The sequence below is a fragment of the Drosophila miranda genome, chromosome 3 (genome assembly GCF_003369915.1).
Source record: "Drosophila miranda strain MSH22 chromosome 3, D.miranda_PacBio2.1, whole genome shotgun sequence".
NCBI classification, from domain to species: domain Eukaryota; kingdom Metazoa; phylum Arthropoda; class Insecta; order Diptera; family Drosophilidae; genus Drosophila; species Drosophila miranda.
In genome coordinates this window covers 22,561,202-22,589,092 of record NC_046676.1, presented here as the reverse complement: position 1 = coordinate 22,589,092, position 27,891 = coordinate 22,561,202, and the positions used below count along the sequence as shown (strand labels likewise).

The following is a 27,891-nucleotide window of genomic DNA, read 5'->3' as shown; positions in this document are numbered from 1 at the left end:
CAGCAGCCCCAACAGCCCCAGCAGCAGCAGCAGCTACGTTTGGTGGTGGCCAATAATTCTAACTGAAATCAGTCAGCAGCGAGCCGCGATCAGAGTCAGAACAACGCGATAAGGAAATACGAATTATACCCAAAACAGTAACGATTGTTCGGTTTCGATTATTGGCCCCAAAGTTTGCGAGTTTTATTCAAATTGTGCAGAGTTTTCAAAAAAATGTTAGTATGAGTACAGAAAATAATCGCAATTTATTAGCCAAACAAAAAGAAAACGCTGTGTAAAGCCATATGTGGAATCGGATATGCAGGAAATTGACCACGACAGTCATTCAATATTTGTGAACTCACAGGGGATTAATACATACATATTGAAGATGATATAAGAAGAGGGTCTTCTCTCTTCAGAAGACGAAGTTTACTGTGAACTATTATCTTTACGGTGCTTTGTTTGTCCAGACAGAGTTTTGGCAAATATTTTGGCTATCAAGAACCTTTCGTTTCTAATTAAAGACCCATTTCGTCAGAGCTCCCACTGCGACAATTCAATTCTTGGCTATTCACGCCAACTTTATGGCCAATTGGCAATTAATTATCAACTCAAACTTTCAGATTAATTATCACTAAATTAAAAACGGGTTCAGCATTAGCGAAACCCCAGCAAATAATAATACCACCATCAAAAAGACGGAATGGAACAATAACCATGGGGGGTGGGGATGGAGAGGAGCCTTAGACAAAATGTTTGAGCCCCTACGACACCCATGATTCAGCCGCTATTTATACCCGAATCTTTTTAATTGAATAGACCTGGTGGCACTCAATAAAATCGCTGACAACTCCGCTTTCAGCCAGGCTATGGCTGGCTATCCGCGCCAGACCCCCCCCCCGTCGCAGGCGAAACAGGAAAATCTATTTGCAATTTGCATTTATTTATGAAACTTGGCTTCGGCTTCGGGTTCTGTTCTGTTTCGTTTCTGTTTCTGTTCTCGGATAAACAAGTTTAGTGTGTTCTTCTTCTGGGTTTCCAGAATTATCACCAACGAAAAAACATAATAGCATGAAATGAAAGGGGGCACTTCTAAGACATTGTACATTGTTGTCTTTGGATTTTTCGATTGGGTATGCGCAAAATTTGAACACAAAACAAACAGAAATATAAAAAACCAAATTAAAAAAGAAACGCTTATTTATAATGCCATTGGACTTGTACCAACTAGCTGACGTCATCAGAATATATGTACATATATAGAAAAGATAACTGTTTACAGTTCAGACTGTGCTTTGGCCCCCTCCCAGTGAATGTCTGATGATTGCGAATTGAGGAGCCCAAAGAGGAGTCCGCTCTCCAAAATATGTATATGTAGATAAATTATTTAATTAAACGAGTTTCCAGTTTCTCATTTGCCTAATATCCGTAGTCCGTTGCACGGGTCGTATGCGTTATAAATTCGTGGAATTTCAGGTATTCCTAGTGCGTTGATAGCAACTGAGATAGAGATCGGACTGCTAATTGCTGGCAAATTGCAGAGCCCCTTATCAAGATACAATATACATGCATATGTATATATATATGCAAATTGGCCGATAAGATATACTGACGGTATTCCCTGTGCCATTCGCTCCATTTCAGCTGCGAAAGTCAACTGCCCCACGTCTTCCCGTGCAGGACTCAGACATGACTGTCAAGTGCGCCCAGGTGGTGGGCCTGCTGGCCCTGCTGCCCCTGCTGCCCCTGCTGCTGGACCTGGCCCACGCCTTTGACCACACACTAAAGCTGGACTATCCGGGTCCCTACTGCGGCGTGCGCAATACATGCTGCAAGGATCGGGCCGACGGCTGCTCGCTGCCCATCTCGAGTAAGTGGCTCATCTGATCCCTTCCCTTCCATCTCCCAGCCATCCAGCTGAATGTTCCCCTTTTCACAGCCACCCTGTGCTACTGTGATGAGTTCTGCGACCGGGACGACGCCGGTGACTGCTGCCCTGACTACCGCTCCTTCTGCTTTGGCGAGGCGGATCCCTTGGTCACCTGCCTGCACAACGGCGCCTATTTCAGCAAATACAACAGCACGTGGGACAACTGCAACGAGTGCCGTTGCCTTGACGGCGGTCGGGTGCAGTGCGACCAGGAGCTCTGCCTGACCGACGAGTCGATCATCCACAGCATTAACACGATCTACCACTTGGGCTGGTCCGCCCGCAAGTACGACGAGTGGTGGGGCCACAAGTACAGCGAGGGTCTGCGCCTGCGTCTGGGCACCAAGGAGCCAACATACCGCGTCAAGGCCATGAGCAGGCTGACCAATCCCACCGCGGGCCTGCCCGCCGCTTTCAATGCAGTGGAAAAGTGGTCCAGCTACATCTCGGAGGTACCCGACCAGGGCTGGTGCGGCTCCTCGTGGGTTCTGTCCACCACCTCGGTGGCCAGCGATCGCTTCGCCATTCAAAGTAAGGGCAAGGAAGCTGTCCAACTGTCGGCACAGAACATCCTCTCCTGCACGCGCCGTCAGCAAGGCTGCGAGGGCGGTCACCTGGACGCCGCCTGGCGCTATCTGCACAAGAAAGGAGTCGTTGACGAGAGCTGCTATCCGTACACCCAGCACCGCGACACCTGCAAGATCCGCCACAACAGTCGCTCTCTAAAGGCCAACGGCTGCCGGCCCTCGGCCAACGTGGATCGGGACAGCTTCTACACGGTGGGCCCCGCCTACACCCTGAACAAAGAGTCTGACATCATGGCGGAGATCTACCACTCTGGCCCCGTACAGGCCACCATGCGCGTGTACAGGGACTTCTTCTCATACTCGAGCGGAGTCTATCGGCAGACGGCGGCCAACCGAGGCGCTCCCACCGGCTTCCACTCGGTCAAGCTGGTCGGTTGGGGTGAGGAGCACAACGGCGACAAGTATTGGGTGAGTGTCCATCTACACATGCTCCTTTACGGCTTCTTTACGAGTGACTTAATTTTGTTGACCAGATCGCTGCCAACTCCTGGGGTCCCTGGTGGGGTGAGCGGGGATACTTCCGCATCCTGCGCGGCTCGAACGAGTGCGGCATCGAGGACTACGTGTTGGCCTCCTGGCCTTACGTCTACAACTACTACAACGTGAAGTCGGCATAGACGCCACCTCCGGAGTCCGGACCGGACCCTCTGGTCGAGCACGCACACATGTACCCCGAGTAATCTCGAGCTATGCAGAAACGAAAACAAATTTATCTCATGCTTCAAAAATTTTCCATTGCTATGGCACTCAAAGTGAATTAGGCGCTTCTGTATTTGTAAAGTTTATGCTAGAACCTAGTTACTAAAATGATTAGCTTTAAGATGCGCGAACGCACAAGTTAACTGCCCAGCCACCGCCCCAGACCTAGCCCCAGCCCTAACCACTTGTTCCCTCACCCACTAAACAGGACTCGAAGATGGGTAAGGGGCATCCATATGCAACACGAAACTGCCACATTAACCAGTCAACACCACCGCTCCATCCCCTGATACTGCCACAACAACAACAACAACGTACCCCTGCCCCAAAGCAGCGCATGTGATTGACGGACGAATTGCATCAGCGAGAGAGAGTCTGTAGAATTCGAGCACGCCCATCATGTATTGTAAATGGAAGCTAAGTTAACTGATCGAGGACCCGATGGAACATGTTCGTTCAGCTTATATATTTTTAATAAACGAATTACTTTACATGTTTACCGCCGCGGAGTTTTGATTCCATCTCGATGATTTCTCATCTCCACAAATCTACACTCCCGCCGAGAACATTTTGATCTTAACTTTATTTTGTAATACATATTTATACGTATCATGGACCAATTCGGTCATCGTATGTGTCTTGTATAACCTTTTCACTTTCTTTCTGCTTTGTTTAACAATATTTTCACATTTTTGTTCGGGGTTGAATAGAATAGAACAAAAATCTCTTGGGGGTTATTTACTAATGCTAACGCACTGAATAAATCAGGAGAATAATCAAGAATGTTTTCACTTTGCACTTACGATTAAAGCAGAAATTAAATTGACACAAACAAAAGTCGAAGGCCCACAACTTTCCTAGCCATGGAATAATTCAATTAATTTCTCACACTTTCAATTTGGATACGCTTCCGGAGATAGTATTCTATTTGCATCTGGTACAAAAAAAGGCCTGGTCGAACGCTCTTCTGCTTGCTCTCTGCTCCTTGATGCATGCGGGTCGGGTGGGCTAGTTTAAGGTGATGCCTGCGAAGGAGACCTCGAGAGCAGCATCGCTAGACTCCATGCGACTGCGCACGTGCGCCAGCGTGTTCTTGTAGTGGCTCTCGATCTGCTTGGTTTCCTCGCTGGGCTCCAGGTTGGGCAGCTCCTCATTCACCTTAGCAATTAACTGCAAGGAAACATTTACATTAGACCCCTGAGGTTTTGCTTTACCGAGTGCGCACTAATCACCTGATTCAGCATGGCTACGGTGATGAGTGAATTGCCGCGCTCAAAGTAGAAGAGATAGTGATTCAGCAGTTCTACATACAGCTGCACCTGCACTCCCGTGTCCAGGCACTGAGAGGCAATGCGAGCGCCCTTCTTCAGGCAGTCCAGAGTGCGCTTCTCGTCCCGCATCTCCTCGCCGTTTTGCCTACCGATGCAACATGACAGTTTAGCTATAATACCAACTAAAGGGACATCAAAGAGTATCATACTTTCCGCTCCAGAAGAGTGCTGCACAGGCCACCACACCGCGGCACTGATCCGGCTTTTTCAGCAGCTTGGACGCCGCCAGCGCACAATTCGTACGGAGGGGTTCGGCGTTCTCCTCACCGAAGCAGGACATCTGCTCGAACGTGGACATGATGAGTGTTATGGCAGCCAGCTGAGCCTTCGAATCGGATATTTCATCTTCGTAGAGGGAGAATGCCTGCGTCATGAACTCGTAGGCTACAGTCTCGTGGTTCGTGTAGCGGATCTCTCCAATGACCAGAGCCCCTTGCAGATACAGACGGAGCGCCAGATCGGCCAGATCCGCCTTGGCCAGGGCGCTGATTGTGCTGTGGCAGTACTGCACGATCTTCTGGCACTTTTTGTCCCAGTTCTCATCCTGTTCGGCGATCGCCTTGTATTTGAAGACCAGCTGGTAGGCAGCAAATACGAGCGGAGGCAGAACATGCTTCAGCCGCTGGCCGCCCCCATTCCCCAGATGCTTTCGAGCTGTTTGCAGCATTTTGTATTGCATGTCCGGCTCATCAGAGCGCATCAGGTGAATGAAGCTGAAGCAAGAACGGACCATTAATTAAAGGTGAAATTACAACGCATAGCGAGATCTACTTACCGCGCTACGACTCCTTGCTCTTCCGCAAACTCTTCGGCATCTGTGCTGCTGGCTCCAGCTACCGCCAAAATGTCCTTATTTGCATCATCATCTTTGATCAGCGGCGTGATAATGGTCAAGAGGCTGTCCGCCTGATCGGCCGTCGGCACCTGAGTCTCGTTCTCTAGAATGTTCATTACCAGATACAGCGCCAGCGATTTGCGTGAAGTGTAGTCGAACTTTTCGAGCAGTGGACAAAAGTTGTGCAACTGGATGATGGTCAGGGCATTATTGTAGAAGTCAATGCAGATGCGCAGCAGGCGAGACAGTTCCTGGTTCACGGACAAAAGGTGCGAGATGCTGCAAAAGTGTACAAGTTTAGTTCAGAGTCTTTACATTTCTTATCAGCTCGAGGATCCCTTACTTGTTCATGTTCATTCGTTGCAGTATTTGTGCGGTTGTGCCCAGCACCTTGTCTACGTAGTCGATGCGATCCGGATACACTTTCTGGGCCAAACTCAGCAGAGCCACCTGCAGCGAAATGGTGTCCTCCAGTGGCATGTCATGGCGCATCTGCACAATGTTGGCCACCTGAACGCTAAAGACCTCAAAGAGCTCCACTTCAGCGGGAATGATGGCATCGATGCCATTGCCGCTGGTCTACAGCATAATAAATGTTAGTAAATGCTAGATTTTGGGGCATAGCATCGATAGAGGATATTACCTTGCCACTCCTCTGGTTGTAGGCAGCTAAACGCTCAATCAACGATATAATAATATTCTTGACGTTCACACCCGTTTCTAGCTGGGCGCAGGACTTGAGGAATGGGTCTAGTGTCTGCAGATGGAACTCATCGGGAAACACTTGGATGATGCACTCCATGAGATACTCCTGGGCAATGGCATCCCGACAGCTAACAACCTGCTCCAAGATTCCGGGTAGAATGAGCCGCTGGTACGTCTCCAGGTTGGCCGACTCCAGCTGCGAGAGGCGCACTAGGTTTGTGCCCACCAGTATCTTGAGCTCCTCGCGCTCTTTCTCCCGCCTAGTCTTCTCGCTGGAGTGTCCCTGGTGCTGCATGCGCACCCACAGCTTGTTCATCTCTGCAAAGTTCGTCAGCACAAAGTCAATGGCATCGTAGACATTGCCCTCGTGCTCGTTTTCTTCGACCATCACATCGGGCAGAATGTTGCGGGTGCACTGCAGCAAATAGTTGCGAAGGAAAAGCCCCCTCAAGGGATGCTGCACTCCGCGACACATCTCCACCAGATCCTTGAGTATGCAGCGCTTGAGCGACGAGTCGTTTTTTATGTACACAATGCCCACTGTGATCAGCAAATACAGTCGGGGCACTATGGTGTGCGAGTACTGCACCAGCTCGTACAGATCCGTCTTTTTGTCGCTCTTTTCGCTCAGGTACAATTCCAGATGGTTCAGCTCATTGGTGACGGCCATGTCTGGTGAGGAAACAAGCATTACAATAAAGAAACTTTCATACGTCACGATATTGAGTACTCACATAACTCGTAATAGCTTTTCGGGGACAGCAGGGAGGTGCGTAGCTCACTCAGCATGGTGCTCGCACACTTGAGCGAATCCAGCATGCGCTCTTTGTCCAGGAAGTGGTTCATCTGGAAGGCCTGCTTGCGGGCTGCCCCGACGGCCTCGGCGAGCAGCTTCTCCTGGTCATCCAAACCATTGGGCATGGTCTGAAACGAGACATAGAAGGTGGAGTCGGTGCTATTAGTCCCTGGGGTTTGCCTCGCTCTCGATTTGTTAACGTGCAAATACATGAATGCGGGTTACAATGAGATCGAGAACACACAAATGCTTTAACAGTATACAGCTTGAGATAAGCCTTCTTTATAAAACATATCGACGGAAGTTTGGGCAGAGCGGAGCCAGGCCAGAGGACACAATGAATCGATGATAAGACAGACTCAGCCACACATAAACATTAAGCAGACTTTTTTGAATGAAGATGACACATTGAGCATGCAAGTGCACACGTATATACGTATGTACATTGCTATGTACGACTGCGGTCCACAATTTAGCGAATGGGGTTTAATTAGTGGTTGGAGTGAGTGTGAGTTATTTACCCTATTCTGAGCAGGATTGGGCGCTTGGCCGCTGTACGAGGATGAGCTCCAGGGGTACATAGTGGTTATGATGAGTGTTTGTTGGTTGGGTTGGGGGCGTAGTTTTTGCTCCAGGTACTCTCGACTTGACGTCGACAGAGGCGCAGTCAGCGGTTTGATTTTAGCCAATTTTCACTTGCTTTTCTGGTTTCTTTTGGCCAATTCTCGCTTGCCGGCTTCTGGCGGCTACAATGCGGGGTGGAGCGCACTTACCATTACTGCAGCGTCAGGTGCAAATCGAAGATGGGGGAGTTATTTAATTAAATTTATTTACTTTTTTTAGGATGATATTGATAAACAGTGTGACCGCAGGTTTACATAACCCTCAGAAATATACCGAAATATACCAAACGAACTTAGCTCACTTAAGCCCCTTTTATTTAAACACACTGGTCTACAACAGGTTGAACGTTCTCTGTCCATGATAAAACATCATCAGAAATCAGCGGTTTAGAGCCGACATCCTTAATTTTATGTGTTTCTAAATATAAAATGAATATGTGCGCCAATTTAAATTATATAATAATATGGCAACTCCATGGCACAGATGACATATCTTTTCCGCCAGACATCTCTGACTGCCATGTGGCAGAAATAGTTTAAATTTCGATTTTAATAACTTATTTTTCGAAACAATTGAAAAATATTGTCGAATTTGATTGAATTCAGAAATCACATCCTTGTCGGTCATTCACTTTCAAGCTATTTTTCTTTGGCGCGCAGCAGTCGATAGTATCGATAGCCGTTTCTTGGGCAGCACCACTAACCATACAGTATAGTGGTTAGTGGCAGCACTCAGCATACCCTACGGAAAATGATATTATAGAACTGAGGAATGGTTTGTCGTCTTATACAGTCTCTGTTTTATTTTGTATGGTTTTCTTACGGAGACAGAGAATCGGTATCGGGATTGAGACATATATATTTGGAAAGGCAAATGCATGAAATACACACTTACACTGCAATCCATACCCAGATACGTTTTATACGTTTCGTTCTTTATTGTTTTAACATTGTTGGTGGTCCTAGCTAGATAGTAAAATTAAGCCGAATAAAGATTTTCGTTCATATTGTCGAGCAATGGGTATTAAAACACATTCCACTAACCAACTAGTTATCATTACTATTAGTATTATTTTCCGCGGTTTAACTCCAATTGTTATCCAGTTTAAATAAAGGGGGTTTCAGTGGGCTTAGTTCGTTTTTCATCGGTAGAATTACGGTATATTTTGAAATTTGTGACGTCTATTTCGGTATATTTCTAAGGGTCAGACAATAAGTCCGCGGTCCTCTCTCCCAATAGAAACCGTTATACACTTGGGGAAAAGGAAGAATTTATTTTAAACTTTATATGAACATTAAGTGCACTGCGTGGCTGTGCAAAGAAAATAGTAAGCAAATGGAAAAGAGCAGTCATCAGAAATTATTGCTCCTGGCGTAGGTGTGCGTGCGTACAGTGGAGTGCAGTGCAGTGCTGTGTGGATGCGCGCACAACAAAATATAAATAAGAAGGAAGACTCCGCACAGCAGCCCCAGGCCCTCCTCTCATTCGTCGTCAATGTCAGTGAAGTTGATAAAAAGCGAAGTAAAAGGTCTTAATTGCTGCTGCAGTCAATAAATCATCAAACGAAAATATGGAAGCATCTCAGGAATCCAGTGGGTAAAATTAGAATCACAGGCAGCGGAAGATACAAAATAGCCAGAGAAGCATACACACACATATAAATATACACATCGTAAAGCCAGAACGATGGAGAGAGAGCTCCCAATGCTCCCCACTTCCTGCACAACATATGCCAGAGTCGGGAACAACAAGACATGCTCCTGGGGATGCTGCGGAGGCGCCCACTGAGAGTAGTGCCCAGCGCTTACTCTCATCTGCTCTGTCATTTGCGCTCTCGCGGCCGCAATACCATGGTATGAGCACCCTGATAGAATGGTATTTCCTATAGCTATACCGCTACAACGAGCCACAGCCACATCGGAGCTCATTTCGATTCGGACCGTCAGCGCAGTCGTACGTTCGCCGGCTCGTCACCACAGTTCCTGTTTTGCGTGTTTCGGGCGCGCTTCGTGTGCATCGTATTGAAGTTCGAACACTCGAAAGCTGGGAGCGTGATAATATCAAGACTCCAGATGCGGGATAAAGTACTAATACTGCAAGAACGAGTTAAAGTAGATAAAGATACCTGGCCGTGTGTGATTTCAGAACAACAACAATGTTGTGGATGATTTTGATGACGGAGTGACACTGTGAAAGGAGGCACCAACGGGATGTTCGGCACCAATGTTGTCTGTGTGTGGGTGAAGTGCCGAGTTTAATGAATGTGTAGATAGATTACACTTACACCGCAGATGTGTCTGTGAGAGGGCTGATGAAAAATATGAAATACTGACGTCCTGGGGACAACGTACGCAGGCCAAACAAAAAACTAAGAGACTAAAGTGAAAGGCGATAAGGTTACAGATGTCCTGAGCACACAAGGTACGGCCGGCTCGCAAGCATACGATAGGACACTAAGGGAGGGGACACAGGACGGGAGTGTAACTGGATACGGATACATGCGCGCCTCCAAGAAGGCCCGCTCCTTTGGTCGCCCTGCAGCGCACCACCACCAGCCACCAGCAGCAGCCACAAAAGGACGACAAAATGTAAGTAGCTGCTTGTAGATGCTTAGCTATAATAAGAACCCTTCTCCGTCTCGGACATGAGACAAAAAAGGGACAGGACACTGCAGTGCGCTCATCCTGCGCCGCTAAGTATGCCAGTGCAGTTCTATTTTTGAGGTGCACTGCACTGAGTAGGTGAAGTGCGAACCAGAAACCATTGCCCACACCACAAGAGCACAAGAGCAGAGCACACCCCTCACACCGCTCACACTCGCTCAACCGGCGACACCATACAAAGCGTACGACTACGAGTATTCAAGTGTAACTAAAGACGACCAATTCACAAACAAACAAACAAACAGAAACCGGCGACAGTGGCAGTGGCAGCGGCAGCGGTTCCTCCGGTGCGGGGGAACGGAACGCGGCCGGACGGAACCGAGCGGAGAGTCGGGCGGTGTGTTGTGGGCGACCCCCGAACCATGTGACCGCGGAGGAGGCAGCCCTGCTCGCTAATGTTTATTATGAAAAGCGTGCCCTTTGGAACGCCATCGTGTATTTTTATTTTTATTATTTTTGTTTTATGATTGCGCTTAGGTTCTGGCTGTGTATTTTGGTTTGGTTTTCCTTGTCAGCCAGCTTTAGCAGCGTTGGGAGGGGTGGGGAGGGATGGGGAGAGGAGGTGAAGTGAAGTGTAGTGGAGTGCCGTGGATTGGGCTGATGGTAGTCGAGAAGCCCTCATGAGAACAGCACAGCACTCAATTCATTGATCAAAGATGCAGCTACAATTACAATAGTCACAACAACAACAATAACAACAATAAGAACAACGATAACGACGACGACGACGAGATGCAGCGTTCAACATGCCGCAATTACAGCTATAATTCGGGCCTGCAACCGTTATTCAAATTGAAATTCAAATTCAAATGTGAACTGCAATTACCAACCCTCCCCAACACGCGGCGGCATTGCGAGTGGGGTAACAAACAATCGCCAATTGGCATATAATGATCCCCTTTGGACGTTTTAACTGACTGAACGGCCTGAATGACTGACTGACGGACAGACAGACAGACGATGGGACGGGATAGAATGTCTACTGGCTCAGCCACCAGCAGGGACATTCAAAATAATTCTCAGGCCTTGACAAATGCACGTAATGATTGGACTCACACTTTGGTTTATGCTTTTTTAACAATTTACGCGGAGCCTTACCCTTACCCTTTACTCTTTCCAAGTAACACTCACAAGTTCTCACACTCTGGCTGTTCGTCATAATTTTAGGGGTTGTGCAACTACAGACATACAGCTGTTCCCTTAGATGGGCAAACAAGGTCTGGGGCGGGGCATGGGAACGTTGGATAGGATAGAGAGTGGATAGGAATGAGTACTACTCGTACTACCATGCCCCATAAACATCTTTGACTCCTGTGGTGATTAATTGTCATTCGGGGCAGTCACCGTCACCTGGGCCTGCGAGCATAGACATAGGCCTAGGCAACATATGCATAAGAGCCCATTCGGGTTTTGGGTTCGGGTCCGGGTTCATGGGACGCGACTTAGCAGTGGATTAGATGTCGATCATCGATACGGCGAGAAAGAATAGGCTCGTTTCTTTCGGCAGCGGCTTTTGTTCTTCCCGAAAGACGAGAGTAGGTAGCTGAAGCCAGAGAAACCGTCGTAAATTGTTGTATTGATCCGACATCATCGATGTTTGCGAGTATAAAGGCGGAATGGAATTAATATGCCTAGGAGCTAGGTAGTTTCAGTATCAGTTGGTACACAGAGCCTAGATCAAGGGTAGGGTAGATTACAGGGTTGGTCTCTCGAACAGATGAACCAGTGTATCTTTCCATGAGGGCAGGGCAGCTTTCTTTCCTCAACTGGCCTCACATGGCAGCCATCGATTCAGTTTTGGCATCACAAATTAGTCCGCAGCTCCGACGAACTTTCGCCTGGAGTCTGATGGTCCTCATTTGTTTGGGCCGAGGCCACTTTCGGACACATTAGACATTAGAACTTTGCTAATAAGATACAAATGATAAGAGTCATCACTTCTCCAACCAGTTGGCCGGCTTGTCCTACATTCAGCTGATGGAATCATAAATAATTTCTTTATTGCATGCAGCCTGCTTTATCTCAAATAGTATCTCGAGCTGTAGCTTGTAGCAACATGCGTTCTCCATGTGACAGCAGTCCATAATTCATGGTTGAAACATTTGTTTCTACTTCTAATTCCCCAACAATTACGCTTAATTAATTTAAAGATGTTTCTCGTTGTCGATGTCGCTGTTGTGCTTGTTCTCGTGTATCTCCCGTAGAGTTGTTTCATCATCCCCGCATCGTACCCCTGCGTCATGGCCAACGCTCGTCACATACAAAAGTACACACATTTTTGAACAGTTATGAGGGAGGACTGATGCCGGGCCGGCAGTCATTCAGCGAGCAAGGCAACGTCTCTTATAAATAGATTAATTAAAATCATCTTTAATTGTTTGATTACAAGACAAGCGTTGCCCGAAAAAATTAAAAGCGAGCGGAGCAGCGATCTCACAATAGCAGCCTCTGTCAGTCTGCCGGTCTGGCTGTTTGGGAGTCGAGTCTGGAAGCACAGGAGTGTGTGGGCAAAATGCGCAACATGTGAAATACAGATGCGGCAGCGATTGCGATTGCCATAGGAACCAGCACGGTCCCTTGAGTATTAAAGATTTCATTTGTGCTACAGATGTTCCAGAGATTGTACAACATAACTACATACATACATGCTCGTACGAGTGTTGTCGAGGAGTAGCTCCAGCACAGCACACAAGAGTCACACGCAATTGAAGCAGCGGCATCTGCCACATCCACATCCACTTCAGGCAGTCGCCATCGCATAGCGTAGCACATATCTGCCGCAGCGTTTCGAGTGGCATTTGATTTTAGTACTCAAGAGCGCGAGTGTGTGCGTGAGTGCCCCCGAAGTATAAAAATTATTGCTGCCAAGCAACTGAGTCGTCAGCCAGCCATCAATTATTTTATAGAATGCTCACTTGTTTTGTGTGCTCTGCTCTGCTCTGCTCCATTCCCCATTCCAGTCCCATTCCTCTCCTCCTCTGGTAGTCGTATTGTCTGCATGTGCGTACTCCGCCTCCCTCTGCTCTGTTTTTTATTTCGTCCCTCCAACCGAATCTCTGTCGCCGTCGTCGTCGCAGTCGACATTTGCCCCAACAGAAGAAGTTCACTTGGAAGTTTTCATTCGGCACAGGAAGGGCTTCTCCGGTCCTCCGTCATCCGTCCTCAGTCCTCAGTCCTCCGTCTTTGCGGCAATAGTTGTGATATTAAATTGAATACGACGCCGATTATCCCACGCAATCTTTCATTCACAGCCATCCATCCATCCGCCCAGGCTAGGAAGAAGCACTCCGTGTCTCCCCCACGTAGCTGGAGACAGCGTCAAAGTTCGGCGGGACTTCTGAGTAATCACCCCTTACAAAATACGAGTACGAGTAGGATTACTCAGCCTCGCATATGTACATATCTCCGGCCATGCATCTCGAGCTGCGTGCGTGTGTCACGTCACACAGTTTGTCAGTCAGTCAGTCAGTCAGTCAGTCAGTCAATCAGTGGGAGGGTCCTCCACACATTCGCTTGCGTGCCGAAATCAATGCAAAGTTTTTGTATTTGCGGCGACAAGTTTGCTTTCAATAAATAAAATCGATTTGGATTAACAAGTGCACACAAAGCCAATGAAAAGCCGCTGATAAGCGCCGCCGCGCACCATCCATTTGGCCTACTTTGCTTCATTAAAAACCTATTAAAAAGTAATGCCCCAGTATCAGCATCCAGCGATACGATACATTGACGATTGGCGATGTCGCCCTGATAAGGCAGGCATCCTCTGATTGAAATTGTGAACATTTAATGTGCCATTCGCTGATTCATCTTTCCAACGGGCAGGTTTTCTGCGACAATATTATTCTCGCATATCGATTTGCGATGTATTCTACTGCGAGTTTGATTATGGCTTCAAAGTAGCCCTGCAAATAACACGGATCTGGGACCTAGTCAAACAGAGTCTAGACAAATCGAAAACAAAACGAACCTCAATATTCCATCTATAATTGAATGCACACAAAACAAAGTGTGTGTGTGCATTACCATCGAAGAGAAGGGGCAGAGAAGACCATTATAATCTGGTCAGCTACATGAGCCCCACACATCCGTGCTTCCATACATCCATACATACACATCCATTTGTCCGCACCAGCCCGATATGGGGAATATTGACAGACACTCAAGTGTCCCACAAGCACCCTGTAAATCCAATTGAATTACGCATAAAAGGCGCTTAAGCCAAATGAAATGATGATGATGATGACGATGACGGTGATAATGATGAGAAAGACGATGATGATGTCGCTTAAGCCTCCAATGAAATGTATTATTCCCCTTTAATTTCTTATTACCCGATATTTTATTACGATTCGTGGTCACGGCTCCTGAGAACGTGGAGCGTGGAACGTGGCGCATGGTCCCGTCCCTCCTAATCGTACACACTTTTCACATATCACCGTTTCCGCAATATTTGCATATTGACTTTAACTTGATGCGCCTTTTAATGGACGTCATCAACGTCAGCGCTAGCGGTGGCAGCAATATGATTCGTTTTGAAATGCTGGAGGTGGAGAGTGTTGGCAGGGGGAGTTGAAGTTTTAACTTATGCATGATTAATACATAATTACAAAGCCAAACACATAAACCTCAAACTCAAACTCAAACTGAAAGGCAAACTCAAAGGCAAAGCCAAAGGCAAAGACTGAAGCCGGAGCTATCGCACCGTTCGTGCTGGTATGCATCCATCTCTGTCCCTCCACAGATAACTACATAATAATTCAGAAACTCAGAAAGACAAAAGGCGCATTTCCCACAACACTACAACAACAACAGAACAGAGCCACGTCCCTCCGTGCCACAACGTCCTGTGCCCGGTGCTCGGAGCCCGGAGAAGGCGAACTGCAGTCGGTGGAGTGGAGCATACTTATACCTGTTATTAATATTTCGATTAGGTACCAACGATTCGTAGAACCTGACGCATGACTTGCATAGCTAATGGGAAATTTTGTAACTTGTGGGCATTTGAGCTGCCCTACACTTGGACTCTGAGTGCGGAGAGTATTGGCCCTTTGATTGATGATGACAACTTATCGATTACGCCCGTAGGAGCAGGAAGGAAGTGTCGGCTAGTGTCATTACCAGCTTCTTTTCAAATATATTCTGAAAAATGATATCAATCTGCGTGAACTGTAGAAGGCTAAACGGATGCTTGTCTGAAAGATGGTCCCAACCCAAGGGTAGGGTACCCGCAAGTCGGAATAAATGTCCGACTGCTCAGGTTGGGGATACGAACACTCTCAACAATTCATAGACACTTTTCGTCGCTTGACAAACCTCTCGATGTTCTTATGCCTGGTGCTGGAAGAGTATGGGTATGAGAATGGGAATGGGAATGGCTATGGTGAAAGGCAAAACGTAATACCACAGAAAACCCAACGAAGTAGTGGTTATCTTTTAGTCACAAAGTGAGGGAATTGCAGTCTCGGCTCTTGATTGAAAAAGTAAATCCCACTTATAGGTTTTTTTATCTGACTTTCCAGATCGCATTTACCACAGCAACAAAGCGAGTGTGCAGCTAATGCTAATGCCTGCAGCTATCGCACCAAAGCCGAAGCAACAACAGCAAGAAATACTGGCACAAAGGCCAGGGCAGGTGCAACAGTCGCACAGGAAACGCAGGACAAAGGCAACGGCAACGGCAACGGCAACAGCAGCCGCTGCGTGGCACACAGGGAAACGTTAAGACGTACAGAAACGTAAAAACTGACAACGAAACCTAAGCAACGAGCATGACGTCGTCGTCGGTGATTAATAAAGCCGGATATGTGATTGTACTCGTAGTGAACCTTCAGCTAACATGGCTAGTGTTGGCCGTGGCAAGGGAGCTGCCACAGGTGGACTACGGCAGCATGTCCGACTCCATGGAGGAAGCTGGGATGAGCATTGACCCACTGACTGCTATGGCGCCCTTCGCCAACGCCCCCCTGGTCACTGAGGACAGCGCCCCACACAGAACCAATATCGAGTTGCTTAGCAATAGCAGCGAGGACGAGAATGGGAGGATTGGGCTAGGCTCCTCCTCGGCAGCAGCGGCAGGCACGCTTCTGGAGGAGTTCAACGGCGGCAAGCTCAGTCCCGCAGAAGCCAGCAACACGCTGCCCATTTTTCTCAGCGAGCCGGAGAGCGTGTTTGTGGTGAAGAATCGTCCGGCGGTGCTCAAGTGCAAGGCCTCCCACTCGCTGCAGGTGATCTTCAAGTGCAGCGGCAGCTCCCAGCCTCCGCCGTCGACGCATGACAAGCACGTGGATCCACACACGGGCGTCCACATGGAAGAGGTCACGGCCACCATTCACCGTGATCTGGTCGACGAGTACTTTGGCAAGGGTCCGTTCAAGTGCGAGTGCCACGCTTGGTCGTCCCGTGGCGTGGTGAAAAGTCAAGCCGCCACAGTCCACATTGCATGTGAGTACCGCACCCTGGGCTAGGGGTGGATTCCTGATTCGAATAGGCGACGGGTCCCTCCCTATTCCTATGCCTATCCATATCTCTATTTATATCTACATTTATATCTCCCCCTAACAGATATACGCAAGACCTTCGGCCAGTCACCCACATCGCTGCGGCTCGAGCTGGGCAGTCGGGCGGAACTGCACTGTGAGCCACCCGGAGGCTTCCCGGAGCCGAAGCTCTCCTGGTACAAGAGCAACGCGGTAATAACCTCCGACAGCGAGCCGGGGTTGGCCGTGGCTGGCGGCACACTGACCTTCCGCCCGGTGGCGCTGCAACACATGGCCAATTACAGCTGCAGTGCGGAGAACATTGCGGGAAAGCGGGTCTCCGACTCCGCTGTGCTGATTGTCTACGGTCAGTGTAGTACTCGTGCGACTGCAATCTCAAGTTATGCTTATATGTCTTGTATGTTTTTCGCCTCTTAGTGAATGGAGGCTGGAGCACCTGGAGCCCTTGGCGCGAGTGCAAGTGCGCGGGCAAGCCGAGCCAGGGACGAAAGCGGTCGCGCACCTGCACCAATCCAATGCCCTTAAATGGGGGCGCCCAGTGTCCAGGCCCCCAGATACAGAAATCTGCGGACTGCGCCGCCTGCCCAGGTATGTCCACACGATATATGTATACATACCATATGCAATCGTAAAATATACATATATGTATATGTAAGGGATGTGGTTATTCGCAAACTGGGGGCGTGTGGCTGTGGTTGCGCCCACTTTGTTGTGTGTGCGCGCCTTTAATGTGGGAGCACTATTGTAACACCAGCAAAAGCAACGAAATTGTCAATTTAAATGCCATTTGCGGTCGGGACTCAGCGTCGTGCCACCTGAATGCCCGCTGCCATTGACGTCTCCTGGAGCGTTGACAACAGCGCACATTTTTCATACCAGTGGCAGGGCCAGTGGCAGTGCGGCAGTGGCAGGGAGGCTGGCAAAGAGGAGTAGAATAGGACAGTCCAAAACCAAAACCGAAAGCACTGCACTGCATGACGCAAAAGTTCAAGAGGCGTTTAAACAAAAAAAAAGAAAAGAAAAGGACCTGCGGTCACTCCGATATAAGAATACCCTTTTATATGGAGGCGTCCCTTGGAAACGGAGAAAAGACTCTTATAGTCCGATGCGAACATCTTCAGGGAATCATTATACCCATTTTTAGTGTAATACATATTTGAGTGAGTGCTGAGTATTTCATTTTAAACACGCATTCGGCATTCGGCTTCTGTGGGTGCCTTTGCAGCGACGACAGATATCTCCACATGCATATAGATGGATAGATTGGAGCGACTCCGTGGCTGCGTGGCTGCGTGGCTGCTGTGGGGAACGAGAACGACTGCCTCCGGCAAGCTACTGACTAAATGGTGACAAAGGCATGCGTCCAAGGGAAGGGGAAGGGGAAGGGACATAGCCTGGTCTCCGGACTCCGGACCCCGGACTGGAGACTGGGGCTGAGACCGAAATCAGGAATGGGGATGTTCTCGTGGTAGCTGGGGCGCTTTTGGTTTTTTTTTTTTGACAGACGCACGGGCGGCATGTGTTTGAGACTCTTCACTTTTATTCATGTAAATTTATTGTATTGCATTGTATTGTAGTGCTCACACAGATACTCGCACACACACACAAGCAATAGATACTTGGCCAGGCGCACAGCGGGCACAGCAATGAGCAATTGTTGACAGACAAGCGGGACAAAATGGTGAGGGATCCGGAGGGGAGGCAACTGTGCAGGAGCGATGGCAATCCACTCGAGTGGGGAGTGGTGTGGGGGTGGTAAGGGTTTGGCTCGGAGGAGGGGGATGCTGTTGTGGGCTTTTATTCTATGAAAAGTGTGTCATAAAATTAATTTTAAATTTCGCTTGGGTTTCGTTTTTTTCTCCTCCATCTTATAACTTTTCATCCCCATGGAACCGTGTCAACCTTATGGTCCTGCTTTTCACTCATCGCCCTCGCCCCGCCCACGCCCACGCTGTGTGCCGATGTCGCCTGCCAACAACAGAGGATACTCAAATCGTGAGCACTGATGGATTTGACATTTCGTCGAGTAAGCGCAGTAAGTTGAAACGAAAGCCTGACAACGTGCATTTCTTTCAAAGGCTTCCCTTCCCGAGGGGAGGAGAGGAAGAGGCCTTTGGGGACTTGCCATGGGGCGAGCATTCAATATGGCATTGTGTTCGAGCAGTTAAACTTGAATGCTTAACGAGGCAACGACAGTTAAATTTTTTAGTTGGGGTTCCCCGACCATACCATACCCTCCCCCCGACCCCAGTAGTTGTCAGATTCGCCGGGCCTTAACAATTCAATAAACAATTGTGTTAAACTAAGCCCAGGCCATCAGTGCATTAGTGCCCAACCAACCATCCCATATCCATCCATTGAATAATTCGCCACGGGTCGGTCTTCCCCAAAAACTACCCGAACTGGCTTTAGCCGAAGTGACTTACTTTTTTTGGGGTCGTCGCGGCAAGTGACGTCACTGCGGCAGATAGAAACTTAAAAATCACTTACCACGACTCACGCTCTCTGATTCATGCAACAGTCGGGCTGGCTGGGCGGGCCTGGGACCCTTGCCTCGCCATGGCTAGGATGACGATGCGGATGAGGATGAGCATGAGAGGATGCGTGCGCTGGAATGGGGAAAGAAATGCCAGGGCATAGGATAGTGCTGACAAGGGGCAACAAGGCCGAGGAGCTGCCCTTATGGGGGTGGTTTTATGTTTCCCAAAAACAGGAAGTGCCAAATGCCGATATACATACAGGCATGTATAAATATATATGTACTATATATATTTAGCTGCCATAGGCATGCATCATACACATACACTATGATATAGCAGGCCCCCACCCCAAGAACATTTTTGTTTGGCTTTCGGACTTTCCGTTTTCTCCCCCAACACCAAAATGGAAATTGAAAAAGCAAAGAAAATGCGAAAATAGAAAATAGAAAAGCATTAAAATGACAATCACTTTTGCTCACCCACACAATCTCCTATCCAAGAATCAACAGGGGCAGTGGCGCTGTGATTTGAATGGTGCTTAAGGAAGGGTGCTCTACTGGTGCTCTATTTTATGGTGGGAACAACTTTCGATTTCTCCCAACGGACTATCTATTAGTCCAAACCGTCCACCATCTACCGTCCCACCACATATTTGGGGCAAACGGTGCTATATTTGTTGCATCCATGACCCCCTGACAGCTACAGCCACAGCCACAGCCACGTCCTGACTTTGGCTTTGGCTTTGGCCTCCACGTGATATATGAGTCCGGGAGTGGCGGTGTCTGTCGGGAATGTGTGCTAAATCATGTTAATATGACTTTTGATTTCTAAACTGCCCTTTCTCCCCACAGTGGCCCGCTGGTCCGCGTGGAGCGACTGGAGCATCTGCTCCGCGGAGTGTATTCAAGTGCGTCGCAGAAAGTGCCTCACGCAGACGTCTGACGGCGACGAAGCCGGGGATCTGCTCCTGGCTGGAGTGGGCATGGCAGCCCTCAGCAGCATCAGCGGAAGCGCAGCTCTGCTGGATGCTACTGCGACTGACGGTGGCTCAGGATATGGCAAATCATTGTGCGCCGGAAAAGACACACAAACGGCAGAGTGCCGTGGAGAGCAGTGTCATATTGGCAAGGATGGTAAGTGTGTTTATGTCAACGGCAGGGGCAGGAAGGACAGAAGGACGGAAGGACAGCAGCAGCAACAGAGTAGACAGTTAGACAACAATAACAATCACAGTCGACATAGACACAGTCCAGGTCCCAGCTCCCAACTCCCAACTCCCAACTCCCAGATTACTGTTCAGTCTCTTGTCGACCCAACCACACAAAAGCTGAGCACTCAACGCTGATTGTCACAATGGGAAATTAACCAAGTGCATTTTGTTTGTGCACGGCATCCATCCCGACCAAGAGTAGCTGTATTTATATTCGTGACAGAAAGAAAGGACACTTTCCACCCCGAAGCCCAACTCTTACGCCCCCAAACCCTAACCCGTATCCCCAACTCCAATTCCAGCTGCAGAGCCCAATCGAAGGGTCGCAAATCAATCGCAACAGAGTTCGGAATTGAGATTTAAGCTGCTGTGGGCTTGTGTGCTTTGCCAGATAATTAGGCATGCGGCGAAGACGACAACGGCAACGGCAACGGCAAAGTCGTGACGTCGCATCCCCATTCGCATCCTATTCTCTAGCCCCGGCCATCGCCATCCCCATTTAGAGCTTTTCCCGTGTCATTGTTGCTGTTTGCCTCGATTCTCGATGGGGTGGAGTGTAGGATTGACCCAACTCAAGCATAGTTTGGGGTCTGTGTGCGGTCCATAGGGATCAATTAGATGACTGTCACACTGTGTAATTGAAAGGATCAGGGTACAAGTGCTTGCCATTCGATTGCCATTCGCACAATACAATACAATGTTTGATGTTTCGCAGGTTTTGTGCCCTTCTTCGACTGTTATTTGATTGCTGTTGAAAAGTTTTCGAAGGGGAGAATGAAGAGTGACAAGTTTTTGGTGCCCCGGAACTAGGAACAGCTTATTTTCCGTTTTATTACATTTTGCAAATCCAGTCCCTGGGGATACCGATACCTGCTTGCAATTGCTCCAAAGGCAACATTTGCGGTCTTCGTTGTGGGCCATTGTCATTGCGGGAGGCCCCCAGGCCGCCCGATCAACCACCCGATATTAAAAGCGTATTTGTCATGCTAAGGGGACGACTTCGCTTTTGATGTCCCGTCCAGGCACAGCGTCTAAAAAAGCAGCATGCAAGCTGCACAAAAGCGAATGAAAAAGGAAAGCCCATGGAGTATGTCTCTCCCAGTTGGGGATGACGGCTTTGCTTCTGTTTCTGTTTCCGATGCTGCCGCTGATTTACAGCGAATATAATTGCTCATTTCATACATTGTACAATGCGTCCTCGTCCTGTACCTCGTCCTCCCACTCTCTCAGGCTCGCTCTTGAGCTCGAGCCCAGAAGAACTGTGAAAAGCTCGAGCTGTACATCCCGAGTATAATAATCATAATATATATGGAGTAATTCCTTGCGCTGCAGCGATTCCTTTTCGCCAACCAGTCACCGCCAGCGCCAGCAACAATGACGACAACAATCACAGCAGCGGAAACAGGCAGCGCGCAACAATGGCAGTGGGGAGATGTGAGATGGGGATCGGGATGTCGTAACTGACTGGCTGGCGACGGGGAGCCGGCGGCGAATAATAATGCGAAATAGACGGACGGGACCTGGACTGGGGATGAGCATACAAACATAAAACATTAAATACAGACATATACAGTTCGCTCTGGCACAGCTCAGCAAGCGCCACAGCGCCAGATACGGATACGCATGGTTGCTCAGGATTGATGACAATGGGTGAGGATGCGCCCCGAACCGACCCTGTTTGATTATGGAAAAGTTCGGTTCGGTTCAGTTCAGTTTTGGTTCGGTTTTTGGTTTGGTTGACTCAACATGTACGGGTATGTGTGGATTTTGCTTGCCAGGCATCCTCGAAATCATGAGGGTGGCGGATTACGCAGAGAATTCTTGGTGTTTTTTTCAATGCCATTCACACATAGATTGGAAGTTGGAAAGCATCTTAAGTCGGCTTAAAGTCCGTGCAGGCAATGTAAACATTTAGTTCACTGGAAAGTCTGTACTCTTCAGACAGTCTAAAGACACGGTATCTGGCAGAGATTGCTCCTTGCCGTGCGGTGCAATGCCCTTCTGCTGTTGGGATTACAGGATACAAAATGCGAAATCGGCAGTTTTATAAGAGTCCGCCTCGCTTTACCATTGCAGATTTCGATTGGACACTCTATCTAGGACTGGCCTTCATAACCGCCGTTTTCTTTGCCTTTGGCGCAGCTCTCATTTGCTGTGCCCGCCGCGGGATGCGCGCCAATCCTCACTACAACATGGCCCGCTCAGGTGAGTATCGGGGTCCAACGACCCCGCTCCACGTTTTCTGGCAACAATCGAATATACGTATGTATGATTTCTTACCGTTTGTCAGTCATGGATGCGGATTATATGCCCGGCGTTGTGGAGAAAAAGGAGATGCGAATGCACATCGAGGCCAGTAATTTGGGATATGACTATGTCAATCCTGGACATCGTTATATGCCTGGCGAGCACATTGTGGGCATGGGCATGGGCTGCGGCGGTGTAACAGAGCATCACTACGATGTGCCCAACCTGGCTGCCAAGTAAGTATACAAAGGACCGAAAAGTTATTAGATTTTCAACTAAAATACATTTTTCATTTTAGTTACACCAACCCCATAGACGATCTTAGTGCTGATTATTTGTCAGAAACCGGAGAGTCATCCACTGCCGATACATGTAAGCGATTCAGATAAATGCTATCACCGAGACACACTAACGCTCTGATTTTCGACAGCCAATTCCACCTTCGATATGAACGCCAAGCTATCCCTACTGAATGCCTCGAAGAGCAGCAGCTACGAGCTCCTTGGCAGCACAGGAGGACAGCTGCGTCTATATGGCGGGGAGCTATTGCTCTTTGTGCCCGAGCATGCGATTGGAAAGAACCTGAAGAAGCACGTCTCGCTGCTACTTCTGAGCGACGAGTGCAGCCGCGTGTCCTGTGCCACCGAGAGCTCCATTTTGTGCAGCAGCGTGGTGCATAGTGCACCGCGCAACTATAGCTTTGTGAAGCCCGTGATCCTGAAAATACCGCACTGCTTGGTGGCTCCGGAGCAGTGGCATGTTCACATCTATCATGCAGACAGCGAGCACGACGAGCTAAATGTCAGCTGGCGACGAGCAGTGTCAGTGGGAGAAGAAACCATTAACACGCCCATGTTCGTGCAGCTGGAGACGACGCATGTGTACATCATGACGGAGCAACTGGGCCATTTCGCCATCGTTGCAGAGCCACGAATTCAGCAGCCCGCCATTAAGATGAAGTTGCTGGTTTTCAGCCAGCACACTCCGCCCAGCAGTGCCAACTGCAGTCTGCGAATCTACGTGGTCAAGGACTTGCCCAACAGCAAGGACATCTGCGCTAGTGTGGAATGCAAGCTGGGCGGCAGCTTTCTGGGCGAGAGTCAGGTGTTTGCGTTCGAGCTGAACAGCCGCAATTTGAACATTCGCGTACGGTGCGCGGAAATGGAGGCAGGTGCTCCGTATGAGCACGCCATTCCCTACCATCACATTCTGAGCAACAACTCCATACTACACTGCGAGTTTAGCATGCGACGACTGGATCAGAGTACGCTGTGCGTGGACTTTGGCCAAGGCGGCAAGGATGACTCGGACTACTGTACTTTTAACATTCCAACCCACTCGATGAGCGGTTCTGTGGAAGAGCTTGCATCTACCACAAATACAACGATTTCCATTGATCGCCAGGGAAACTACGTCAATGAGAGTTGCGTGATGGACTTTGTCCAGCTACCGCATGTGACGAAGCGCCTGATCTGTGCCGCACTCGATCCTCCGCGTGCCGACGAACGCGACTGGCGTCTCCTTGCGAAGAAGCTGAACACGGATCGGTATATTGCCTACTTTGCCACCAAGCCCTCGCCCACCGAACAGATTCTCAATCTGTGGGAATGTCGAGCCAACAGCTGCTCCACCAACAGTTCCACTTCAGTTTCACATACGATTATGGCACTCCTGCTGACGTTGAAGGAAATGGGACGTCAAGACGTCTTGGACATTATAGTGGAAACGATTGGTCCCCTGTGGATCTAATGGGTGTCCACACTCCAACAAGTGTTGAAAGGAATGCGAATAAGAAAGCGGCAAACTAAACGATACACTCTTCCTGATTTCACCAGGTTTTGCAAGAAGATTAACACACAAGAACTGAACCGAACCATCTATAATGTTTGTTAATATGAAATCACTGTGAATGGGGATACAGCTGTGTTGTCCGTTTAGCTTTCTGTTGAAAACAAAAATGTTCATGAGTTGCCTTTTATTTAAAAAATGTACGAACGAAGCGAAACGAAATCAGAAAACATGAATCGAAATGAAAATACTGAATCAAAGTGTAGCTGTAGTCACACGAGTAGTTATAGTCCCTAAGTTACGAGTATTGTAGTGTTCTATTCTAAGGTAACTGCTCAACGAACTCTGTTCCCCACGGGTGCCATGCATTTAATATATGACTAAGAGATGGAAATATAGCGATAAATTACTTGTGGCTTAGCAAACTTATAGTTTTAAACATAAACTCTAGTATTACGATGGAAACTATGTACGATAGCAACTGTAAGATATACTACACATACAAGTATGTATGTATCTCTGGCAGTACGACTAAGTGATGGCCGTATATAGACAACCTCCGCACGAATTTAAATGTGGAGTTGTGAACTGTTTGCCAAATCGTTGATTTTCTCAGCCTGCTCTATTAACGTATAGTCACTATGGAAGAACAGAATTAAGTACTCAAAACGATGCCATAGCACACATTCATATACCATACCTATACTATATAAACTATATAGCGAGCATATACATTTATACGAATATGTATATTTAGAATATAGTCTAAAACAAAAACAACAAAACGAGTAGTTTGTTAGACATGCTCAAGTGATAACCATTGTATTTGTCTTTAGTTATAAGTCCGATCCTGTCGTTTAATCGTTAATCAAGTAAACATTAACTGAATATTTACGTATACCTTAGCGGCTCAAAAAGAAAGTTAGATAAAAATAAAAACAAAAAAACCAATCCGTGTGCCGTAGCTTTTCAAGTCCTTTGCAGATCGATCCTATATCAACTTTATGATAAAGATTTCTACCCAAATTTCAGACGGAAAGAGATATGTCGAGATGCAAAATATCCTTGGGCCCATAAATACAGGATGCAATATGCATTTAATGCATGGCTTACTGTCTGTCCATTGCTCCTTCGCCCATTGCTCCTTATGGCATACTGTTGCTGCTTCGGCCAATATATTGAAATAGTTATCAGTAAATAGCAGAAGAGCAAAGGATTAACGTTGACGAAGAGAATGACAGGAGAGGGGCGCCTCTGCACCATCCTTAATAGATGAATGTAGGTGCGTCGTTTTATCTTAGGAAGCAATTCGACCTCACTTTTGAGTAAATTATTAAACGGTTGGGGCACCCAAAAATGTAGTATGCACAATATGCAGTTAACACGCTTATCAGCATATAAACAAAGGCCTAACGATGACAAAGAGAAGGGCAGCCATGTCGCAAGTGTAACGATACAGGCGTGCATAAGTGTGCATGTATGCGTTATTTCCGTCTGATTTGCCAAACATAATGTGCACTCTTATGCCAATACTTTGAGCTGTCCCGTAGAGATGTCTCCCTCAATGTACTGGTTATCCAGCGGCAGAATGGTCACAATTTCGCCATATTCAGCAACGACAATTTCAGCAACGAATGATGGAAACGCTCCTTCAGAGTAAGTTACTAAGCGTTAATCCCACAGGCTAGGAGATTTGAACTTCGCGGCTGATTTCTACTTAAATATCATTTTCATGGCTCCGAGCTTTTGTCAGAGATCGATAGCATAACCCTATATTGGCTCTGACAGAAGCTCGCTGCCATATAAAAACCCTGACAGCATGGAGCGCCAGTGAGCCGCCTTGTTGATGCCATAGTGTGGAACCTCACACACAGATGGCGATGGCCTTTTAGTGAGTGTTGCAATGTTTTCGATTTCAAAACACATCAGTTTGATTTGTTTGGCGCCAAACTACGTTCATATTATTACATTAATGCACGGTATAAAATTGACTTGTTATGGGAAACATCACATTTTTGATGCAGCACAAACATACAAGCAAAACAAGTGGCACTCGACTTTAGCATTGCCTAATAATTCATTTAAATTAATAAATTAAAAAGCAGATTATTGGAAGGGTATATAAACTTCGGCCAGTATAAGCAATCTGTTCTGTGTTATTACTAGTTCTTATTTATTTAATTTTACGGCATCCATAACCTGCTATATGTATGTCGCAACAAGATCAATTGATAGACTGCATTTCTGCACTTTCGTAGCATTCCTGGGTAATAGCGCCTGGAACAATTGGCATGAATTCGAGAAAATTAAGATACATGCAGCTACCAGTCAAGTTAAGCAATCAGCGTAGAGCACGGCAACGGCAACGGAACGGCGACTCGGACCTTTTAACGAGCTAAAGCTAAAGCCGAAACAGTCTGGACTCTGGCTTTGGGTCCGGCAGCAATTCTACAAATAACAAATCAATAATTTCATGCAACACAAAATGATTGCTGTTGCATTGGCGGCACCTTTTATATCCCTCACCATCATACGTATAAATAACTTTAAGCGATTGCGGTTTTTGCTCCATCTCCCAAATAGAAATCTACGAAGGCCACTGCCACTTACATTCATACAATACTCGTACAAACAAGCATGTAGGGAAAAAGCGTCTGTCGAGCCCCTGTCGCCATCCCGAAACCATTCCCGTCCGGTCCGTCCCCGACAGCAACTGCTGAAAAAAGAGATCCTGGTCATACTCTTACGTAGGACCATGAGCAGCCTCGTCGGCTACACTAGCCAACAAAATCGGATTTTTATTTCTTAACTGGAAGAAAATTGACTTTTCCCTATAGACTTGCTGGCTCCTGGATTAACTTTGGCTGTTGGATAGTGTTATTGGAAGCCGCCGTCTCCGACTGCTGTCATCGTCAATTAGTTTTCTCACCGCAGACATAACAATATATTTTATGTATCGTTTGCTGACTCTTGCATTTGTGTGAGCAGTTGTACTCGTATTCGTCGTATAGACTTGACCGTCGAAGGTTTTGCATTTTTCAGCAGAAAGGACAGCGGGCAGAAGCATCGGCTCGGCCAATATCGTTGTCGCTTATTGAAAAATTTCCTAATTGGGTTGAAATTCCAATCTAACAACGATTTCGATTCGGCGCTGACAATTTTTAGCTGCCGCTACTGATGTTTCTGGTTCTGCCCTCCTTCAAGCTTCAGAGTTTCGTCGGTATATCTGGTGGCCATCACAGCAGCTTATTTCGAACGCTACAAAATGTGGGAATCAATAAGTCCCAGCACCCGCAGGTGCAATATTATGGGTTTAGTCTTCATTTATACCTAAGCTTATTTTTTTTATTTTTTTGTGTGAAACTGTAGCATGATTTGACGGGCAGCAGGTCCTTCAATCGAGAATGGGGTAATTTTACGAGTACATACATATGTATACAAATAGCGTTCATAAAATGCCACATTGTTTCTCTCGAGAACTGTGCAAATACTCGTCCATGCGAGTATGTATTTGGCC

At 47.6% G+C, this 27,891-nt stretch overlaps 3 protein-coding genes across 6 annotated transcripts; 2 read left to right on the top strand and 1 right to left on the bottom strand.

The window, feature by feature from the left end:
- The first annotated feature begins 63 nt into the window (after positions 1 to 63).
- Positions 64 to 3,695, top strand: LOC108159944 (tubulointerstitial nephritis antigen-like). The gene is made up of 4 exons (XM_017293599.2): positions 64 to 215; positions 1,627 to 1,852; positions 1,922 to 2,907; positions 2,973 to 3,695. The coding sequence occupies exons 2-4, from the start codon at positions 1,672 to 1,674 to the stop codon at positions 3,114 to 3,116; spliced, it is 1,311 nt and encodes a 436-aa protein (XP_017149088.1). The 5' UTR covers positions 64 to 215; positions 1,627 to 1,671; the 3' UTR covers positions 3,117 to 3,695.
- On the bottom strand, positions 3,654 to 7,752 carry LOC108159943 (vacuolar protein sorting-associated protein 35). 2 transcript variants are annotated; one of them, XM_017293596.1, is made up of 8 exons: positions 7,387 to 7,446; positions 6,804 to 6,993; positions 6,008 to 6,741; positions 5,708 to 5,943; positions 5,305 to 5,643; positions 4,679 to 5,242; positions 4,431 to 4,614; positions 3,654 to 4,368 (listed from the first exon to the last, which is right to left on the bottom strand). In XM_017293596.1, the coding sequence occupies exons 1-8, from the start codon at positions 7,444 to 7,446 to the stop codon at positions 4,207 to 4,209; spliced, it is 2,469 nt and encodes an 822-aa protein (XP_017149085.1). In that variant the 3' UTR covers positions 3,654 to 4,206. The 2 variants fall into 2 exon arrangements, with proteins under 2 accessions (XP_017149085.1, XP_017149087.1); XM_017293598.2 differs by lacking the exon at positions 7,387 to 7,446 and adding an exon at positions 7,639 to 7,752 and having other exon boundaries at positions 4,207 to 4,368.
- Positions 7,753 to 8,736: 984 nt separating this feature from the next.
- LOC108160074 (netrin receptor unc-5) lies at positions 8,737 to 24,437 on the top strand. 3 transcript variants are annotated; one of them, XM_017293830.2, is made up of 10 exons: positions 8,737 to 10,077; positions 15,672 to 16,593; positions 16,714 to 16,995; positions 17,067 to 17,237; positions 18,631 to 18,684; positions 19,981 to 20,262; positions 22,416 to 22,544; positions 22,630 to 22,822; positions 22,885 to 22,958; positions 23,017 to 24,437. In XM_017293830.2, exons 2-10 carry the CDS (start codon positions 15,921 to 15,923, stop codon positions 24,333 to 24,335), a joined length of 3,177 nt encoding a protein of 1,058 aa, XP_017149319.1. In that variant the 5' UTR covers positions 8,737 to 10,077; positions 15,672 to 15,920; the 3' UTR covers positions 24,336 to 24,437. The 3 variants fall into 3 exon arrangements, with proteins under 3 accessions (XP_017149319.1, XP_033247176.1, XP_017149321.1); XM_033391285.1 differs by lacking the exon at positions 18,631 to 18,684; XM_017293832.2 differs by lacking the exons at positions 8,737 to 10,077; positions 15,672 to 16,593; positions 16,714 to 16,995; positions 17,067 to 17,237; positions 18,631 to 18,684 and adding an exon at positions 19,641 to 19,703.
- The last annotated feature ends 3,454 nt before the right edge of the window (positions 24,438 to 27,891 follow it).

What these genes read in the sequence shown, in the direction of transcription:
- LOC108159944 (XM_017293599.2), top strand. Translation starts at nt 1,672, where the DNA reads ATGACTGTCAAGTGCGCCCAGGTGGTGGGCCTGCTGGCCCTGCTGCCC. An exon ending in CTGCTCGCTGCCCATCTCGA is followed by an intron (nt 1,853 to 1,921) that starts GTAAGTGGCTCA and finishes CCCTTTTCACAG; the next exon opens with CCACCCTGTGCTACTGTGAT. An exon ending in ACAACGGCGACAAGTATTGG is followed by an intron (nt 2,908 to 2,972) that starts GTGAGTGTCCAT and finishes TTTGTTGACCAG; the next exon opens with ATCGCTGCCAACTCCTGGGG.
- LOC108159943 (XM_017293596.1), bottom strand. Translation starts at nt 7,446, where the DNA reads ATGTACCCCTGGAGCTCATCCTCGTACAGCGGCCAAGCGCCCAATCCT. An exon ending in GCACTCTTCTGGAGCGGAAA is followed by an intron (nt 4,615 to 4,678) that starts GTATGATACTCT and finishes TTGCATCGGTAG; the next exon opens with GCAAAACGGCGAGGAGATGC. An exon ending in CCGTAGCCATGCTGAATCAG is followed by an intron (nt 4,369 to 4,430) that starts GTGATTAGTGCG and finishes GTTTCCTTGCAG; the next exon opens with TTAATTGCTAAGGTGAATGA.
- LOC108160074 (XM_017293830.2), top strand. Translation starts at nt 15,921, where the DNA reads ATGACGTCGTCGTCGGTGATTAATAAAGCCGGATATGTGATTGTACTC. An exon ending in CTACAACATGGCCCGCTCAG is followed by an intron (nt 22,545 to 22,629) that starts GTGAGTATCGGG and finishes ACCGTTTGTCAG; the next exon opens with TCATGGATGCGGATTATATG. An exon ending in GTCATCCACTGCCGATACAT is followed by an intron (nt 22,959 to 23,016) that starts GTAAGCGATTCA and finishes GATTTTCGACAG; the next exon opens with CCAATTCCACCTTCGATATG.